Here is a 20,745-nt window from a genome sequence, read left to right as displayed (position 1 = left end):
CAAGCAGATCTAGCTAGGTCCCCAAAAATTTTAATCAGTGAAACCAGAAGATACCTCACCTCCCAGATGCCATATACAGTGGTACCTCGGGTTAAGAACTTAATTCGTTCTGGGGGTCCGTTCTTAACCTGAAACTGTTCTTAACCTAAGGTAACCACTTTAGCTAATGGGGCATCCCGCTGCTGCGCGATTTCTGTTCTCCTGAAGCAAAGTTCTTAACCCAAGGTACTATTTCTGGTTTAGCGGAGTCTGTAACCTGAAGCTTCTGTGACCCGAGGTACCACTGTATAACCAACCTTGAAATTCCAAAACAGCAAAGAGCTTTCACTCTGGCCTGTTGCCAGGCCCTCCCTTCAGCCATCCAGGAGGGCTGCTTTAGGAAGACACCATATGGGGAGAGGAAATGCCCATGTGGCTCTAGGCAACTGGAAACAACAGAACATGTCTTTTTTCTCTGCCAATACTATACAGATACACAAGCTAGGTTCATCTTGCCTATATTACATAAATTTCCAGGTCACACAGAACAACTTTATACCTCCCAGCTATTTCCAAGATGAAAACTCATGTTACAAACTCAGTTGCTAGATTCTGCACTGCCATGATGGATATTCATCAAAAGGATGGTTTGTGCCACAAACTAGGCCCAAAATGAAAGACCTGTGCTCCTTCACACTCCCTCCTTTATAGTCACTTTTAACTGTTTGTCTCTGTTTCTATGTTTTTACGTATGTATAATATAATCACCTTTTAATTACTAGTTTTTATTCCTTACCTGTTTTAATTGTGTGTTTTAAGTTGTATGTTTTATCTTATGCTAACCTGCCAACCTGAGGGACGCGGGTGACGCTGTGGGTAAAACCTCAGCGCCTAGGACTTGCCTATCGCATGGTCGGCGGTTCGAATCCCCGCGGCGGGGTGAGCTCCCATCATTTGGTCCCAGCTCCTGCCCACCTAGCAGTTCGAAAGCACAATTATGTGCAAGTAGATAAATAGGTACCGCTTTCTAGCAGGAAGGTAAACGGCGTTCCGTGTGCTGCTCTGGTGCCGGTTCGCCAGAGCAGCTTCGTCACGCTGGCCCCGTGACCCGGAGGTGTCTGCGGACAGCGCTGGCTCCTGGCCTCTAGAGTGAGATGAGCGCACAACCCTAGAGTCTGTCAAGACTGGCCCGTACGGGTAGGGGTACCTTTACCTTTACCTTGCCAACCTAGCAGTTCGAAAGTGTGTCAAAGTGCAAGTAGATAAATAGGTACCGCTCTGGCGGGAAGGAAAACGGTGTTTCCGTGCGCTGCTCTGGTTCGCCAGAAGCAGCTTAGTCATGCTGGCCAAATGACCCGGAAGCTGTACGCCAGCTCCCTCAGCCAATAAAGCGAGATGAGCGCTGCAACCCCAGAGTCGGTCACGACTGGACCTAATGGTCAGGGGTCCTTTTACCTTTAAGCTTTATCCAAGGACGGCTTCCACCTCAGCTTTCCCAACCTGATCAGGAGGGTCTGAAGGGGCCAAAATAAAATTTGATACCGATACTGACACTCTGTATCTTTCCTTATAAAGGTAATCAATCAAGATGAGCAAGGGTACTAAAACCAGGTCTGAAACTAGACTAAAATGGGCCTCAAATATCTGCTTACTCCAAGCACAACTGCAGCTGGCCAACTACCACCCTATTTATCCCATTTTTCAAACAATTATTTTCTTCCAAAGCAACTTGCTTCAATAAAGGAGAGGCAGGCACTGCCATCAAGCTTTCAAATATACTCAAGGGAAAGGAAGCAGGGTGAACAGGTAGAGAAGGGAGATCAATTCTTCAGTGCAAGAACCAAGTGGTGAGCTATAAATGAGCACTTGGGACTAGATGCTCTTCCCTTGCACCTGTTCTAGTCTGAATAGCAGGCAGGGGCTCTTGTTCCTTTGGCCAAATTATAGGGCCTGAGTGCCCTTTCCCCTTGCAGGCACGGGGCAACTGGCAAATTAATGTAATATGTTAATTGGTCAAATTATTTTGTAACTTTTTGTGTCTTTCACCCACTCATGCAAAAGGGAACAACAAAAAATCACTACGTACTATATTTTCCCTCAATCTAAAGGGTAACACACACTGTATAGCGCTGGTGTCATTTCTAGCTAACCGACCAAAGTGAGCAAGTTGGTTTATTTCTCACCTTGTAAATGTTTTGATTCCACTGGTCACCAGAGATTCTGGAATGAAGCCTGGCAGATTTGTTTAGGGCACACTTCTAGGTTTCACATTTGAATGTCAGATTGATTCCCTTGCCCATTTTCAAAGGAGAAGGGAAAATGCAAATTAATGCAATATGACCTCTCACTTGAAAACTGACATAGCAGAATGTCTCAAATGCTCTTTAAGAACTTGCTGTATGATTTGCTTTATGCAGCATTAGAGTTACAGCCCTGCAAAGATTACACACATGCCTTAGACTGACCTTTGGCCTCAGCTAATAATTTACAATGCCTATGGTTTTCAGGGAGTGACGTATGAGCTATCTGCAAATGAGTAAGTATGAGCTTTATAGACACTTGTGTCTAAGACCACATATGACATTTGGCAATAAAAAGTTAATTTGAACTAAACCTTAATCCTGAACATGCAACATTGCTGCAAATCTGAAGAAGGGCACTTTCACAATCAATGCTGCCCCAATAAGGGGTTAATTCAAAGCCATTTGTGTTCTAGCTGTGAACTGAGACACAACAATAAGCCATTTGATTCTTCATTTTTACAAAGAAGCCAAGAGTGTGGTTCATATTTTACCTTTTGAAGAGGTGTGACTTCTCTTAGGAGCCCTCCATGGGTAAATGCAAGTACTCTGCTCTAAAAGCTCTGGTACTCTTAGCAATGGGGGTAGCTTCTATTCACTCAAGAGTCATTACACATTATATGGAGAATGGAGATCCAAGCAGCTTTAAAAACATCCAGACGTAACGTAGCTTGCTATTTTCTATGGACACAATCCTCCAGATACTGATGTTGCACAATCTCCATTTAAATGAACAGAGCCACAGTAAAACTTGGAAGATTTACAGATCTTAACCCCCACCCCCACCCCAAGTAGAATTTTTTAGATTTTACTTACTCTTTGTTCCACCGATTAAGGAGTAGAGGGACTGAATCATGTTGAATAAAGGAATGATACATGGCTCCCCCCTCTATCCTCACGCTGTTTTGAAGGTTAATGCTTCCATTTTGTAATCTGCTGTGTCAGAACCACAGTTGCTACAACCACCATTTTTTTTTGCTGGGGGGGTGGGGTGGGAGGGAGGACAGAAGAGAAATCAAGGCTCTAGTTGATATCCCCCCACCCCAGTCATCATGGATCGCTAAAAGACAACCTGTCTTTGCACAACTAAAGTGATGACCAAGTACAGGTGAAGTGTTGCCACGGAAACAAAATACCTGGGGCTCCATGTGGAAGGGTGCATGTCTTTCTTCCCTCCTGCCGTTGCTGGAGATGTAATCAATGTGTCTGTGTCTGAAAGATAACAAAAAAGACTACCGTTCTTGAAACTAGGTCTGAAAGAGACAGCTATGGCCCTAGGAACCTAGTGGGTGAGCAGGACATGTTGGAAAGTTAATGAGGTGAAGCTGCTTTCATGTTCTGGCTGTGTATACATGCAAATAAAGCTTGTATCACAGAAACCCCACCTGTGACCATGGGCATCTATGGGGCATGGGGGCGGCAAGGGCTACCTTTTGGTGTTTAAATTTGCAGGAAAAATTCCTGGAGATGCCCATGCCAATGACCTCTACTCCAAGGAAGTGTAACTCAAGGAAATTACTCAGTTCAGCTGACTGGGCATCCAGTTGCCTCGCATACATACCTCCCCAATTATATATGTAATATGCTGCCATGTGTTAACTTTGTGTGCTCTTCTGAATTGGCAGTTCTGATAATTTGCTCAGGAAATAATGGGAGAGGTTCCCTGGGCACTCATGGATCAGGGTGAATCAGTCTTCTGTTGTAGATACATACCGTATTTTTCGCACGATTGGACGCACCGGACCATAGGACGCGCCTAGTTTTTTTGGGGGGAAATAAAGGAAAAAATTTTTCCCTTTATTTCCCCCCCAAAAGCAGGTCAGGGAAACCGAACCAGGTCGAGGAACAGCGGGATAGTGGCGCTGCGCCTCCCTGCTGTCCCCCGAGCTTGTGGGGCTGGCTGATGTCTGCCTAGCGCGCGGGGCGCTCTGCTTCAGGGCGCCCCACCCGCCGGGCGGCAGGCTGCTATCCGCAGCTTGGGGAGCCTTGCGGGGAACTGCTGCAGGGCTCCCCACGCTGCGGATGTATGCCTGGCGTGAGGGGCGCTCTGCTTTAGGGCGCCCCACCCGCCGGGCGGCAGGCTGCTATCCGCAGCTTGGGGAGCCTTGCGGGGAACTCCTGCAAGGCTCTCCACGCAGCGGATGTGTTCCCGAAGCGCCAGGCGCTCTGCTTTCAGGGCGCCCGACGCTCCGGGAAGCAGGCTGCTATCCGCAGCGTGGGGAGCCCTGTGAGGAACTGCTGCAGGGCTCTGCACGCTGCAGATGTCTGCCCGGCGCGAGGGGCGCTCTGCTTCAGGGCGCCCCTCGCGCCGGGCGGCAGGCTGCTATCCGCAGCTTGGGGAGCCTTGCGGGGAACTCCTGCAAGGCTCTCCACGCAGCGGATGTGTTCCCGAAGCGCCAGGCGCTCTGCTTTCAGGGCACCCGACGCTCCGGGAAGCAGGCTGCTATCCGCAGCGTGGGGAGCCCTGTGAGGAACTGCTGCAGGGCTCTGCACGCTGCAGATGTCTGCCCGGCGCGAGGGGCGCTCTGCTTCAGGGCGCCCCTCGCGCCGGGCGGCAGGCTGCTATCCGCAGCGTGGGGAGCCTTGCGGGGAGCTCCTTGCGACGTCGCGGGGCTCTCCCAGGGCTAGCGGAGACCTTGCCGGCACCCAGAAGCTTGGGGCGCGCTGAGCTCCGCACGCCCCAAGCTTCTGGATTAGCGCAGTGGTCTGCTAGCCCTGGGAGAGCCGCGCGACGTCGCGGGGCTCTCCCAGGGCTAGCAGAGACCTTGCCGGCACCCAGAAGCTTGGGGCGCGCTGAGCTCCGCACGCCCCAAGCTTCTGGATTAGCGCAGTGGTCCGCTAGCCCTGGGAGAGCCGCGCGACGTCGCGGGGCTCTCCCAGGGCTAGCGGAGACCTTGCCGGCACCCAGAAGCTTGGGGCGCGCTGAGCTCCGCACGCCCCAAGCTTCTGGATTAGCGCAGTGGTCCGCTAGCCCTGGGAGAGCCGCGCGACGTCGCGGGGCTCTCCCAGGGCTAGCGGAGACCTTGCCGGCACCCAGAAGCTTGGGGCGCGCTGAGCTCCGCACGCCCCAAGCTTCTGGATTAGCGCAGTGGTCCGCTAGCCCTGGGAGAGCCGCGCGACGTCGCGGGGCTCTCCCAGGGCTAGCGGAGACCTTGCCGGCACCCAGAAGCTTGGGGCGCGCTGAGCTCCGCACGCCCCAAGCTTCGGGATTAATGCAGCGCTCCGCTAGCGGTGGGAGAGCTGGGTCTCCCACTCCTAGCGGATAGCTTCGTGAAGCCTGGAGAGCGAGAGGGGTCGGTGCGCACCGACCCCTCTCGCTCTCCAGGCTTCAGCGAAAGCCTGCATTCGCTCCATAGGACGCACACACATTTTCCCTTGCTTTTTAGGAGGGAAAAAGTGCGTCCTATGGTGCGAAAAATACGGTACATTGGTGAAGGGCACATGAGGATGTTTTTAAAATTTGGCTGTGCTCCTAAGCACATTTTACTCAGAAGTAACATTAGTTGCTATTAAGTGTGTTTAAGAATACAGTGATAGCTCGGTTTACAAACTTAATCCATTCCAGAAGTCTGTTCTTAAACCAAAACCATTCTTAAACCGAGGCAGCTTTCCCTAATAAGGCCTCCCGCTGCCGGTGCCCTTCCACCGAGGTTATAAGACCGAGGTAAAGTTCTCAAACCAAGACACTATTTCCAGTTTTGTGGCGTTTATAAACCAAATCACTCTTAAACTGGACTGTTCTTAAACCGAGGTACCGCTGTACACTGCCATTACAACACTATCTAAAACACTATCATCAACAGGACAACATATGCTCCTCCTGATATCTTATTGACACAGAGGAAGACCTTCAGACCTCTGACAATAAAATAGAGGGATTCTTGAAGGAACATAAAATGAATAATTGTTTCTGTATTTCCCGGGATAGCAGTAATTGTCGGTTCTAAGGCTTGTCTGGCTAGAAGCCCATGAGAACCAAAATCACTGCATCAACTCAATTGACAAGCAAGTTACAATATTTCACTTTGGGAGTTAGAAAGTGATTTGAAGAAATCAACAGTCCATGGTCACTTTTGGAAACAGACATTTCACCAAGGGCTTTGGACTATTTTTTTCAAAAATAATTCAGTTTCATTTCTTCAGGTTTTTACATGATGACATTTTCAGGAAATATATTTTAATTGCTGTAGTAAAATTAAGTTGCTTAAAGGGAACACAAGGAAAGCGATCCTGCATCAGACCAAGCCATTCCGTTTCATACCACAATGTCCTGAATGATGTTTAACAACATAGCTTGAGCATCCCCAATGCGGACTACATATTTTTATAAGATAAAATATTGTGATCTAGCAGCCTCATACCTGCTATTACTTGGGAATTCTAAGAACGCACTCCCCACCCCCCAAAAAAGAAAAAAAAATCAGTGGAGTTTTGAAATCAGTAGTGAAAATCAGTGGTTTTGAAAGGTCTAGTTTCCCATATTGATTCAAAATGGTGTCCAATTGTATCTAAACAGAAGAAAGCCCACTCCTTGATCTCAGGAACCATCATGCAAAATTTGGTTAATGCACAGAGAGGAGGCAAACAACTTTCCAAAATATATAGTGAATTAAAATAACCACAGAATTAAAACACTTCATATGAAAGGTCTTGTGTTCTTTCAGAAGATGCAAGACCCTAGCAAGCCATTGAGTTGTGGCAACTGATAATGTATTTCTTTTAAGAGCTAAAATTGCCTGAAGGCACACACTGTTCTTAGAATATCATGATGGCACTTAATGGCAACAATAAATTCAGGGCTGTGTGCAAGGCTGTGTGCATTTCTCTAAAACACATTTTGTAAAGGTTTATGGTTGTTTCAGCAAAAATTGTTAGGTCACAACATTTATTCTACATAAGAACAATGCACTGGAAAAATCTGGATGGCCTTTCCAGTTCAAAATGAAACAAATATGAACTTAAACTATTGGATTCTTCTGCTTTGGAGAATTGTAAATTCAACTTTCTACTTGGGAAAAAATGCATAGATATATGCAATTCATCTCCAAACTACCTACACAGATGAGTGAGCTCCAGCCAACTCCATTTCATATCAAAGCCTATATTTTGACAGTGCTTCCATTTTTTATTTCAGAAGCTTCTTCCTTCGTTTAATTTAGTACCCACTATTCACTTCTGTTGACTCTTATTGCTTGTAGAAAGCCTTCTTGGCTCTTTTTTAATAGACCAAAATTGGGTTTCATCACCTGAAAATATTGTCTTATGCTGCTGACAGTTAGTAGAAAAGGATCAATAGATGGAGAACTGCAAAAGGAAGAGTGTTGGATTTTGCCACCACAGCAGCCCAGGAGGGGGTGGAGAGGGGGAAGGAAGGAGAGAGAAGCCTTTGGCCAGAGCGTGTTACAAACCATTCCAGAAAAGCTAATTACAACAGCAGGTGCCAGATTCAGTGCACAGTTGGCATTGTGTTCAGAAGACATAAAGCAGTGTTTCAGACCATGATGAGGCTTTCAGAAGTATGATGTTATGTATCTAATCCATAATTTAAATCCCCCAAAATGCTTTCAGATCCACATGCCTTGAGCCTTTTTCAATTTAAGCCTCCCTTAGATTAAGCACTCAGTATCTCTTCTGTTTATTTACATGGTCGCTCACAGATCTGCTATAGATGCTATAAGGTTGTCTTACGGCTATTTTAAAACATAAATTGGTTGAGCTCACTAGATAAGGCTACTGTCACTATTACGAGGATTGAGCAATTTAAGCTAGCATCAGTTTTTCTTAAGTGAATGGTTTCATTTTCTCATGGCAATCCAAAAGAACGGCTAAGTGGACTTATATTGAGAAGTATACATCTTCTCAGTAAAAGCTGAGCTGCTTTAACATGTTTACAGTAATCCTATTCTGTGTATTTCTTTTTGTCCTTTAGTTCTACCTCTCCTGTTTAAATAAAACTTTTTTAAAATGTGCAGTGGAATGATTTGGATTAAATCTCCATAAATATGAAGAAAAGGTGTAAACATTTACTTTGCTGGCATCTTTCTTAGTTTGGGGGCGGATTTAATTTTTTTTAATGGATGTGCGGTGTGTGTTTTCCTCCTCAAGAGAGACAGCAAACAGCTGTGAAGATTAAAATGGAGCAAATTCCAATCTTGTAGAGCTCCACTGCCTTCTGTGGAGCTCTGCCAGAAATGTGTTCAGCTCCACCTGTCTATGCTGCCTTCGTTCCTGAATATTTTTAGTGTGACTTATTTTGTATCACCACCCAGAAAAAAGGCAAAAATAATTATGCAGCAATTCAAATGTGACATTGGGCACATAAAATAAATGATCCATGATCCATGCAGGGATAGCATAGACAGCATCACATCTGAAACAAATTGCTAGCATATAAGTATGTAAGCATTAGCAAATCACGGATCTATGGTGTGGGGGTATGTCATGGTCATGTGTTAACACTGTACACTTAGGCAACCAGTTTTAAACATGATGATGTCATCCATGGTTTCCTGCATAGAGTACTGCAATGTATTATATGTGGGGCTGTCTCGGAAGATGGTTCAAAAACTTCAGATAGTGCAAAATTTGACGGCCAGGTTGCTCACTGGGGCAAGACGAGTTGAGTCTGTAACACTAATCCTGGCCCGACAACACTAGCTGCCAATGAGTTTCCAAGCCTAATTCAAAGTGCTGGTGCTGACCTATAAAGCTTTACATGGCTCAGGACCACCTTAAGGACCACCTCTCCCCATTCAAACTGACCCCGGACCCTGTGCTTGTCATCCAAGGCTCTTCTCTGCATTCCTGCTCCAAGAGGTTCAGAGGGTGACAACACTAGAACAGGCCTTTTCTGTGGTGGCACTGGAATGCTCTTCCCAGAAAGGCTCTCCTGGAGCCAATATTACATGTCTTTAGGCACCAGGGGAAAGCATTCCTCTTTACCCAGGCTTTTAGCCATCAAACTACCTATGGTTTTTAAAGTTTGTGTGGAGTGGCTGTTAATGATTTTTTTCTGTGACTGTTTTATTGTCTTCTATCATTACACTATGTAAATTATGAATGAATGAAACTTTATTTGCATCAGCCGTCGGCCATAGCAACAAAAAATATTGTGAAATATGTAAATTATGCTTTTAATATGGTATTCCGCCCTGGGATCTTCAGATAAAGGGCAGTATATAAATTAAATTAATTATAAAGGTAAAGGGTAAAGGGACCCCTGACCATTAGGTCCAGTCATGACTGACTCTGGGGTTGCAGCACTCATCTCGCTTTATTGGACAAGGGAGCCGGCGTACAGCTTCCAAGTCATGTGGCCAGCATGACTAAGCTGCTTCTGGCGAACCAGAGCAGCGCACAGAAACGCCATTTACCTTCCCACCGGAGCGGTATCTATTGATCTACTTGCACTTTGACGTGCTTTCGAACTGCTAGGTTGGCAGGAGCAGGGACCGAGCAACGGGAGCTCACCCCGTAATAGTGAAAATTAATAGTGAAAATAGAATAAATAATATATATTTTTCGTGTCTATTGCAGCATTTCAACTGGACCAGATAGGCATACTTTTCTTTGATCAGTCACTATCTATTCTACATAATCCTGCTGTACAGGTAGGCAGAGACTAGAGATACACAAATACTATTTTTCTCATCAGTTTGCTCCATGACAGTTCCATGAATACCAAACTTCTAAGAAGAGAACTGGAACTGCATTCATGGAAAGTCTGCACACCCTATCCTACCACAGCAAATGGGAAGGGTGTGTGCAAGAATGCCACCTCTTTAAGAAGTGCCTGTAATTGAATGTGTATGTGCGCTTGTTCTGTAGTGTCAGCTTGGTGTAAACATGTCGTAAATCTTGGTGGGATAGAACTGTATACAGGCTGCATGTCCATGTCATGGATTCCACAGTACCCCATTTAATGCTCTGTATCGGAATGGTAATTTGGAAATTGCAGTCTTTTGTGAAAGCTGACTGGAATAAGAATTGGTTCCTAAATGCACTTTCTTGTTAGGACCACTTCACAAAAGACCATATCCTACACTGCTGTCATTTAAACTGACAGTAATTTTATCAAGAACACATTCTCACGTAGCTTTTTCACCACATGCATCCTAGGAAAAAATCTGATGCATGAAGTGGCCCTAAATTCTAGCTGAATCACTATGCCGTTAGAGAATATATAGTAATTAAGGCATTATAATCTAAAGGGGTAACTGAAAATTAACAACTGATTGTATCAGATGATATATATTCTTTTTTTAAAAATGTTGTAAAGTGCATGCAAACAGTACTGGAGAGTGCAGAATGCTATAATTTGCTTCCTGCTACCCAGGAGCACTGTGTTCAGCAGAATCCTTGCTCTTGTTAAGATGGCCAGCTGTAGTTGGAGGCTCTAGGAGTCAAGTGTTTTTATTCTAAAATAAGAACTCAGGTTATTTTATAAGACATTATGCCTGCTCTAGGTGGAAGCTAGAGAACACCTCTGAATCTCTATTACAATAATATTTAAGCCACCTAAGCATAGCTTTCTAAGTCCCCACTCTTGCTATTTAGCTGGGAGACGGAAAAGTATGGTTGTTTATCTGCTACTGATTACAGCTGAACTGATATGGTGTCAAACTGTCTAGATTTGAAGCAGATGGGGCAGAGGACTGTATGATTGTTTCTCCATGCACAGCCATAACGTAAGAATATGAGATTTTAAAATAAATAAAACTCTGGAGTTTGGGGCTTGTTGTTTTTTAATATGACCAAAAAAGTTGCTATAAGAAATTAATAGCATATTTTCATACATTTGTGAATAGCAAAACAAGCATGTTGGGTGCATGTAGTAAAAGGCCAGTTCACAGATATCTGTATGTGGAAGCAAATCTTCAGCAGATATATCCTCTTCCCATTCATTGCATCTTTTCATGTTAACTCCATCTGCATTTGCACACATAACTGTTCTCAATGCTCTTGCACAAGTGGGACTATCACCTCTTCATCCAATAATGAACATGTGAAGAGGTTCTGATCCAAACTGAAGATTTTATATGTGATATGAGAGGGTGCATGCACCTGAATCTTATTGCTGTATAATGTTACATGCTCAGCCTACTTGCTGAGACTCTGAACTAGCTCAAAGCTGAAGCTCAGACTGTCTGAAAGGTCAATATGCCAACTAAAAAAATACTCTGGTTAATAATGTTTAAAACAAACAAAATGATGTCAAGCAAGGATTTCCAAAACATGCTCCCCTCTGCCAAAAACAACAACAACGATTATTTACAGAGCAATGATGCTCCTAGGATTGCCAGCATATAGCATCATGAGCCCCCCTTACCACTTTTTTTAACAATGCCAAGAGATGTTGTAATAATTTCTGGTCATAATATTTTGCTTCTGTAATCTGTTGCAAAATGCAGAGTAAAATTATTTTTTTGCTGAATTCATGTCAAACAAATTGGATAAGGTCACAATCCCCCTGGTCTAGATTTTCATTCTTGTAAGGTTTTCATTAAGTATATTACACCTACCCCTTTCCACAACTGAGCTCACTTCCTTCCTGTCTGGCTTTGAACTTTACTGAGAAGCAAGGACCAAGATCTCAGCAAAGCAATTAGAGAAAAGGCTGTCTTTAAGGCAACTGCAGTTCCTTTGATCTTAACAGGCTCAACTTATTATGCTACAGTGAGTTTATCTACTATAGTTTGTTGCATTAGTCCTATTTATTTTACTTTATATGATAGAAGTAATTTGCAAGTTGTCATGTCGAAGATAAATCACTTTCGAACTATGCAGTCTGCATGTTCTCTACCCAATTCAGTATTTGCTTCTGAGTATGCTGTGAAATACCATGGAAGTTGCCAGATTCTGACCTGTTGAGTCAAAGCTCAAGAACAGCAATGCATTATTCTAGGAGAACCCAACTCTACTGGTGCAGCATGCCACTGTTCGGAAGTTAATGTCTAGAATATCATGTTTTAAATGTATTTAACATTTTATGATCACCTTGTAAGAGCTATGATATAAAAGGAACCTGTAAGTATTAAATTAAAGGACTCTAGTTCTGCTTCCTAACAGACAAGATGGCGCAAGATTGAATAGGGACTTGAGGCACCTGATAATCTTGCTGACCTGAAATTATTATAACAAGAGGCACTGGGAATAGGTCACAATTTGGTAAACCTAGAAAGCATCAGTTTTACCTTTCTACTCACAGGAGTTTACCGTCAGAGTGTCAGATGCCACCAAACAAGATCTTGTCCTAGCAACCATTTCCATTATAGTAGTAATGCTGTTTACCAGATCTTCACCCAACTATCACAGTTGCTGGTAAACTCCCAATTCTTCATCCAGTAAGTTCAGCTGTGTTTTACTGCAGTCATTTCATTGGATCACGGGAAATTAAAAAAATGGTTCCCATGACACAGGCAGCAGACACGTTGCAAAGTAGCCTCCCATTATATAAATGTCATTTTATTCTTAGTAATTTCCAATGGTATTGTGTTGTAATTAGAATTCACACACACAGATTCACACACACACAGCCCAATAAAAAAGACAGCACAGCTGTGCAGCACAAGGGGCTAGGAAAAGGGATTGAGATGGGTGTCTCTGATAAGGCAAGGGTTCTAGTTGTACCGATATGCTGGCTCTAGGAACTGGTACAATCCTTCCTACTAGCTGCCATCTTGGTAAGAGCAAAGTCTAATAATTGTTGCTTCTGCAACTTCTTACGTAAATTCAAAACATTTTTCTCCAAAAGGTAGAATAAATGTTTTTATTTACATATCATTGTTTTTATAGCAGGATTTTAAACCAACTTCAAACCAACATATTCCACAATGTTTTTTATGGCTGCAAATTTAAAGCTCAAACATTAACTATATTTTTTAAACCCTTACAAACACACACACTTAAATATACAACTAATTTTTTAAAAGAAAATAATTAAGATGAAAATCATTTCACCTTTGTGTTTGATTTCAAGCCAGATAACCTACCCTTTTAAAGGGTATATATTTTTAATAATTTTACAAAAATGTCTATTTAATAATACAACACCTTTGAATGCCTTCAGTAGTCATTATTTAAGGACAATCATCATATGCTCCAACTGCCATTTGAAGCCAGTAGTCCAAGCTCCTAAAAATTACGAAGTTGTATAAATTCTCCCCGCCTTTTAGGAAACCATGTTCACTTTCTTTCCAGGAAACAGGGCTGTCAGCAAAGCCATGAACAATGAGAGATATCCAGTGAGCCAACTTTGGTTCTTCAAAATAGGAACTGTTGTGGGGAAGAAAAGAGAAGCAAAACTATAAATTATATTAAGCTTTGCAAGAGAAGTTAGATCATAGCAGTTCAAGCAAACAGCTTGATCCTATGGATATATACAGAGAAATAAGTCTTATTGATAAAGAGTAGGTACATAAGATTGTTCAAATTAACACACAGGGAGGGATTCACCTAACCAGCACTTCTGCTTGTGCTTCCCCCTGCACCCCTCCCTGAAATTGGCTGTGAATCAAATGATTGGAAAAACACTGAAACAAATATAATACTGTGTACAGTTTTGCATGAACACACATGCAGTGCAACCTAATGCATGTATATTCAGAAGTCAGTTCAGTGGTATTTATGCTGTTGTGTGTTTAGGGCTCAATTTGATCAACTCCAGGTGTAGTTATAACATGCTAAATAGGACAGATTGTATAGCTAACTGCTTACCATATTTGTTCAAACAAATGAATTATCTTCTCTGGAAGTATAAAGCCTGTTATTGTACACAACAAAGCTTGTTCTACTGTTGTGCTCGGTTGAGGACATGAATATGTTGATAAGAAACTAGAAGATGTATTTTCTCTGCAAAAAAGAACATATGCAAGACTCTTTTAGTATTTTAACATTCCGACTGCTAAATAATTCTTCTGCTTGTGCACCATGCAGCTAAATCACCAAGTGCTGAATAATTTCCCCTTTCACTGGACAAAATCCATTTAGTAAATTATCATGTACAATTCCCATTGTGTCAGTAGATTGTGCCCTTTGAGATCTGTGGACAACAGTGATGTTCAGCAGAAAAAATCAGCTTACTTTTTAATAACCTAGATATGGTAATAACTATCCAAATGACATTATGCACTACAGTGTCTAAACAACTTTTATTTATAAAAATATTTATATACCACCAAATCACTTAAAATATCAAGGCGGTGTACAACAATTTATACAAGCATAATAAAACACAAAAGACAATAAAAACAATAGAAAATAATCATTAAAATGGCAGGGAAGTTTAACCAGCGGCTTGGCTCTGTTGGCAGAAAAAGGACTTCAACAGATGCCTGAAAGTGGATGTCTTGTGTTGTGGATACTCCTCCTTTTGCTTGGCTGTTTCTTTCATTTTGAAAAGATGGGTTTTGCCATTTTATAGTGATGTTTTTCCTACTACTTTTAATACGTGTGTGTGTGTGTGTGTAGTTTGATGTTAAGCCAATTGGGTTTCTTTTGAAGAAAAATAGTCGGATATATATACTTACAACAAGCAACAGATACTTACAAGTCAGTGTGAGTGAAAATGGCACCTAGCCATTCAAATAATTCCTGAGCACTGCATGCTGTTTCTGGCTCTCCTTCCAATTTATTGCTTTCCAGAACTGGACACTGCACATTTCTTAATGTGCTGAATGTTATTTTTGGCTGAAGGGCCTGTATTTGGTTTTTGGAAAAGTATGACATCAAACTTGATTCTTCTGATCCTTGAATGCAAACAACACACCCCAAAAGTTAAAAAAGAAAGAAACAAGACTTTAAAAGGAGCATTTTCCCCCACACTATTCAAACACTTTTATGATTGTATGCAATTTGGAAAGATAGATTTAGTGAAATACAGTGTCGAAATTAAATCTACTGTTTATCTGTGCCATGCCAGAGCCTAAGATTTCCAACCTCCTCCTCTTAATCCCACAAGTTGTCACATTCCTTTTAGGATAAAAAGTATACTTTCAGATCCATTTAGCACTTAGGAACGCAACCAGACTGTGCCACTTTGCTGGAATTTGCATGATCAACATTATTAGAGGTTTAAACTGAAAAATGAAATTAGAAAAATGCAAGAATACAGGAAAAATAATTGCAAATTAGGAAGTGCACAAGGTCATAATTCTAATATGACCTAGGACCCTCGTACCCACGGAGAGCCTCAAGGTCCATAAATATCAACACCCTAGTGGTCCCGGGCCCTAAGTAACTTAGATTGGCTTCAACCAGAGCCAGGGCCTTTTCAACTCTGGCTCCGGCCTGGTGGAACACTCTGCCTCATGAGACCAGGGCCCTACAGGATCTGATTTCTTTCCGCAGAGCCTGTAAGACAGAGTTGTTCCGCCTGGCCTTTGGCTTGGAGCCAATTTGATTCCCTCCCTCTGTTTCTTTTTTTCTTTCCTTCTCCTCCTGCGATGAGGCTACATTTTATTTTAATATTTTAATGTTGCATTTTAATTTTGTTTTTAAGTTGTAATCATTCAACTTGTTTTTATTATTGCTTGTAAGCCGCTCTGAGCCCGGCCTTGCCTGGGGAGGGCGGGGTATAAATAAAATATTATTGTTATTGTTGTTGTTGTTACACTCCTTATCCCATCCACACAATCTTTAAGGATTATTTGTATAATAATGCTTATTATTATCATTATTATTTTGTACATTTTATATATATATATATATATATGTAGTCCCTCATTTACTGATTTCTCAAAAACCAAAAAAATCAATTGTTTTTGGTGACTAATATGTACTATCATCTCCCACAAATTTAGTTCTACTTTCGATGCCTAAGCATTCCAGCCAATTGCATAAAAGAAACCCCATTTCTTAGAAAAGACGTGCAATGCCCAAACTAAGGTCTGCAGTCTTGCCAAACAAGGGGCTCTCCTGACAAACAGGTTACCCTTCCTATATTACATTTACATGCACCTTAAATGTGTATAGACACCTATAGGTCACATGTAGAAACACCAGAATCAGCCTTTAGAATAGAAGGGTATTTATAATGTATGTCTTCCGCCATTCCCTTTTATGGTTAACGTGCTGTTACCTGTTTGGTGCCAAGCCATCAAGAAATCAAACTCTAGTGGCATTTTTTCTTTCAAGGCCCAGATCACCCTTTTGTATTTCTTACTATCAGGGCTGAAGGTTGAATCAGTCAAGTCAACAGTAATAACTATTAAAAGAAGAAAGCATAAATTTTGATGTGAACATAGTATTAGTAAATCTTATGCTACCTGGATAACTAAGTAAGTACTCTTTCTAAAAAGAAGCTAAACATTGCGATAAAAAACATTAATGAGTATACACCAGGTATTCATTATTTACAGTATTTATAGACCACCTTTCAACAGAAAACAAAAAATATTCCGTAAGAAAACATTTAGAATCTTCACTAATCCCCAGATGCCTGATGGAATGAAGGTATTTTCACCTGACTACAAAATGAGACCAGGAGACACGCAGACTTCCTCATGAAGAGCATTCCACAGAAGCCAAACAAAAAAAGTCCTGCTCCTAGGAGAGAATAACCTTACCTCCCTAGAGGAAGGGTTCTACAACAAGGCCTTACTAGCACATTTTGAGACTCTGGGGGTGTTGAATAGGAGCATGTGCCCTGTGATATATATCGATCTCAGACTGTACATGCCATTGAAGCACTGTGAATGGATCCCTGAAACAAGCTGGTAATGAATACTGACCTCAACTCATCTCTAGTTCCACAGAACGTTTACTGGCCCAAGATGGGCATAAGTATCCTAGTCTGTATCAAAAGGCAGACTGAGCCATAGAATCATATAACTGTAGAGTTGGAAGGGACCCCGAGGGTCATCTAGTCCAACACTCTGCAATGCAGCACACGCAATACATGGTCTTCCATCCAACTTGAAACCCTACTGGATGCTGCTTAGCTTTGCAAATGAGCTAGCAATTTTATTGCTGCACCACTAGGAGGGCTGTCCAATAAGTTGAGCATTATGATATAAAAAGGGATGCACATTGAAGTAGACACATGCATCTGCATGAGCTACATGCGTTGAGAACTACTTCTTTAAGTATTTCCCTTGTTTGATCAGAAAAATTGATCTATAGGGGGCAAATCTGTTTATTCAAGCAGAATCCAACTCAAATTCCAAACCTCAAAAGCTGAAGGTATGATGTCCTATATTCATAAGAAAGCCAAGAACTGGAAAGAAGTGAGGTGTTATCTAATAAATAGGTACTTACTGTATCTCATCGGCTTTTTACCAGAATACAGAGAAGGACGGCCTTGCAGTCCAAGCTCTTCATAAGTATCCTTGTCTACTGATATAATTAATTTGCCTATAAACAAAAATAATTGCAAATAAGCATATTTTCCAACTTCTTAATACATACTACAAAATAAAAACACAAACACAAAATGAACTAATAGCACTGAATTAAAATTGTGAACAGTTATTACCAGAAGATAACAGGGATCAACTACATTGATTCTCATTTTCTACTCTATTTTGGAAAGCAGCTTGTTACGTATACACATTCTGTGGAGTGGTTCATACATTTACCTGGGAAAGGATTGCCTATGCATACTGGCATACAATATGATGTGAAGGCTGTACACATAGGTCTATATGCTTTGAGGCCTGAGTCTTACAATCCTTAAACCTCAGAAAGAGAATAAAAGGCAATGTGAATCAAGACTAGCACTGGAATACCTTAGTTGCACATTTTCTTATATGTGTGTTGAGAAGTACAAACATGCACACTAGATTTTCTACCTAAAAACATGATATTTGGGCCAGGTGAGTATATGAATTACATCCCCCTCTCTCTTCTGTGGGCACACAGACACACATCTTCTATAGACCACTAGCTAGTCTAACTGAACTGAATGATACTTTTTAGAATTATAAAATTTAAAAAATGCTGTATCTATTTGTTTTCAGCATGATATCATACCTGTTGGTAGCAGAGCAGCTGTATTGTCTTGGTCAATCCTTGTTTTATATGTAAGAGCATAACATGAACCTAAAACACAGAAAGACTTCAGAGTTTATTGTTTCTTTTTCAAAGTCGTTATTAGTTTTGTTTGTTTGTTTTTATTGTATCATGTTCTTCAAAGAAACTGCAATAGTTAAACTAATCTCGGAATGCCACTTCTACTTGTTGTGATGTTACTTCTAGTAAAAATGTAAAGGTAAAGGGACATGGGTGGGGCTGTGGTCTAAATCACTGAGCCTCTTGGGCTTGCCGATTGGAAGGTCAGCAGTTTGAATCCGTGTGATGGGGAGAGCTCCCGTTGCTCTATCCCAGCTTCTGCAAACCTAGCAGTTCAAAAGCACATCAGTGCAAGTAGATAAATAGGTACTGCTGTTGCAGGAAGGTAAACGGTGTTTCCGTGCACTCTGGCACTCATCACCGTGTCCCAATACACCAAAAGCAGTTTAGTCATGCTTGCCAGATGACCTGGAAAGCTGTCTGTGGACAAACACCAGCTCCCTTGGCCTGAAAGCGAGATGAGCGCCACACCCCATATTCACCTTTGATTAGACTTAACCATCCAGGAGTCCTTTATCTTTTACCTTTACTTCTAGTAACTTCACAAGAAAATACTGCATTCAAGGATTACAACACCTAGCTTTCAACATATACTGCAGCAAAAAAACAAAAACAAAAACAAACTCCTGCAGCCAGAAGACAAGGCACCAGTGCACTCAAAACCCTCGGAACTATTATATTGGACACAATATTAGAGCCAAAGTAAGCAGAGGCTGTTACAACTGAATGAAACACCAATAAGCAAAAACAAACAATAACGCCCAATTTTTCTAAGGTGCTTCTCTTAAAAAATCCTTCAGGAGCCAAATATTTTCTTTAAATTAATTACATTCCACCTCTATGAAACAGAGTTTCAGTCATGCTTTCTTATCTATTTCAATGGTTTCTTACCTTTCTTCACAAATGTGCTAATAAATTCCTGTGTAACTAACTCATGAAGCGACAAATTCTTCACCAAGTAGTACTGCCCAATATCTGCAACTGTATTTTTTAATGCTTCTGGAACTACTCCACAGTCAGGGATCAAAAAAGACACCTATTCAGAGAACATTTGGAATATAAATTAGGTATTACGATCATTGATAAACAGACTGCAAAATATCTTTTACACAGCTCCACAGATAAACATTAATACAATGCTGGCTGTTTTATATTAAATAATATCTCAAACAAATAAGTGTTTTTAACCTATTATGAACAGTTAGTACCCAAATACTTGTGCATTTGTAACCAATTCTTCTACCAAGAAAGTCAAGATGACAAGGATTTATCCTGCTTTATTCTCCCAGCATTCCTGTGTTAGGTATAGTTTGTAGGCTTGTTCGGGCTGAACACCGCTACAAGCTATCTCTACACATTTACAAATGTTTGCAAGAAAGTATCTGGGACTGATGGAAGTTTGGAGTTCTCCAACATCTGTAGGGCCACAAGTATCCCCTCCTCCCCACGGAAAGCATGCAAGAGGAAAACTGTAGCTCTACAAGCAATATGGACTGGATACAAAAGGCCACATCTGATATTGTCCCCGTTACATGCCTAAATAATTTTTGTTGTTGTTGACATCCGTCTCAAGAGACAATGGAGTGTGCCTCTGGGGGTGAAGTTAAACTGCTGGAGAATCACAGCACCTGCTGTGGCTGCAGAGCCTGGTAACTTGTACCTGCTGCCTCCTTTGTTGTTTTCACTGTGTTAGCAGAACTGAAGTGACCACTCTGGGGTTCAAGCTTGGGCAGTGGGTATGGAAGTCCTAGGCTGCCCAAACTACATGATCCTCCCAGCCTCCTGATGTTGTCCAAAGAAAAGGAAAGCAATACATTTAGCACCAGCTTGACTGCAGTTGTCAGAAGGAGGCATACAAGATGCCATCCATCTAGCTAAGGGACTCCACTCCTGAAGATATCCTGCAAGGCAGTGAGTACTAAATACATTATACTGTTGGTATTAAGCTTTAATTTAATCCATACTTTCCCTTTTCCCTCCATTGTCTCATAAGCCCTTTAGTGTTATGTCTGTTAGACAGTTAAACCATTCTGTCAGGGAATATTTTATTCTTTACACAACCCTCAGTAGAATTTTAAACTTGAAACCAGCAAAAAATTAAATAATACAGTAGCTTCGTAGTGATGTGCCAAGATACTTTTAGGTTTTAAAACGAAGGGCCAAGTTAGATATGATGTGATAGGCCGATGTGTTTAAATGACCCCACTCATGTCTGATGTGTTCGACCCCACTCATGTCTGATTTTTAGAACAAAAGGCTCATGTAAGGGTGGTGAGTGAAGCTATCTTTAAACTCATAGCCATGCAACTGTGTGTCACATCTAGTTTGGCCCATATTCTGTTTTAAGTATGTGCTTATTGAAGCCATGATTTTGGATTGTGTTACAGAATAAAATTGA

General features: G+C 41.7%; 1 protein-coding gene and 1 long non-coding RNA gene across 5 annotated transcripts in view; one reads left to right on the top strand and one right to left on the bottom strand.

Moving 5' to 3' along the window:
• Positions 1–20,745, bottom strand: part of RPP40 (ribonuclease P/MRP subunit p40) — a 37,157-nt gene that overhangs the window by 14,457 nt on the left and 1,955 nt on the right. Inside the window, exons 2-11 of one of the 4 annotated variants that reach the window (XR_014170166.1) lie at positions 19,239–19,383; positions 18,249–18,317; positions 17,535–17,630; positions 16,357–16,482; positions 14,827–15,025; positions 13,995–14,129; positions 13,332–13,553; positions 3,416–3,491; positions 3,096–3,257; positions 297–425 (exon numbers count right to left, since the gene is read on the bottom strand). Coding sequence is in view for 1 of the 4 variants with exons in the window: in XM_081918294.1 (XP_081774420.1) it covers positions 13,358–13,553; positions 13,995–14,129; positions 14,827–15,025; positions 16,357–16,482; positions 17,535–17,630; positions 18,249–18,317; positions 19,239–19,383 (966 nt within the window). In the remaining 3 variants the exon portion in view is untranslated. Of the gene's footprint in view, positions 1–296; positions 426–3,095; positions 3,258–3,415; positions 3,492–12,727; positions 13,554–13,994; positions 14,130–14,826; positions 15,026–16,356; positions 16,483–17,534; positions 17,631–18,248; positions 18,318–19,238; positions 19,384–20,745 lie in introns of those variants that run through there. The other 3 variants (XR_014170167.1, XR_014170168.1, XM_081918294.1) reach the window with 3 other exon arrangements.
• Positions 10,565–13,399, top strand: LOC309373846. The gene is made up of 2 exons (XR_014170232.1): positions 10,565–11,717; positions 12,381–13,399. It is a non-coding gene; the product is annotated as an uncharacterized lncRNA (long non-coding RNA).

Source organism: Podarcis melisellensis (genome assembly GCF_964234715.1).
Source record: "Podarcis melisellensis genome assembly, chromosome: 7".
NCBI lineage: Eukaryota > Metazoa > Chordata > Lepidosauria > Squamata > Lacertidae > Podarcis > Podarcis melisellensis.
The sequence above is the reverse complement of the archived record's forward strand: the minus strand, read 5'-3'. Positions and strand labels throughout refer to the sequence as shown.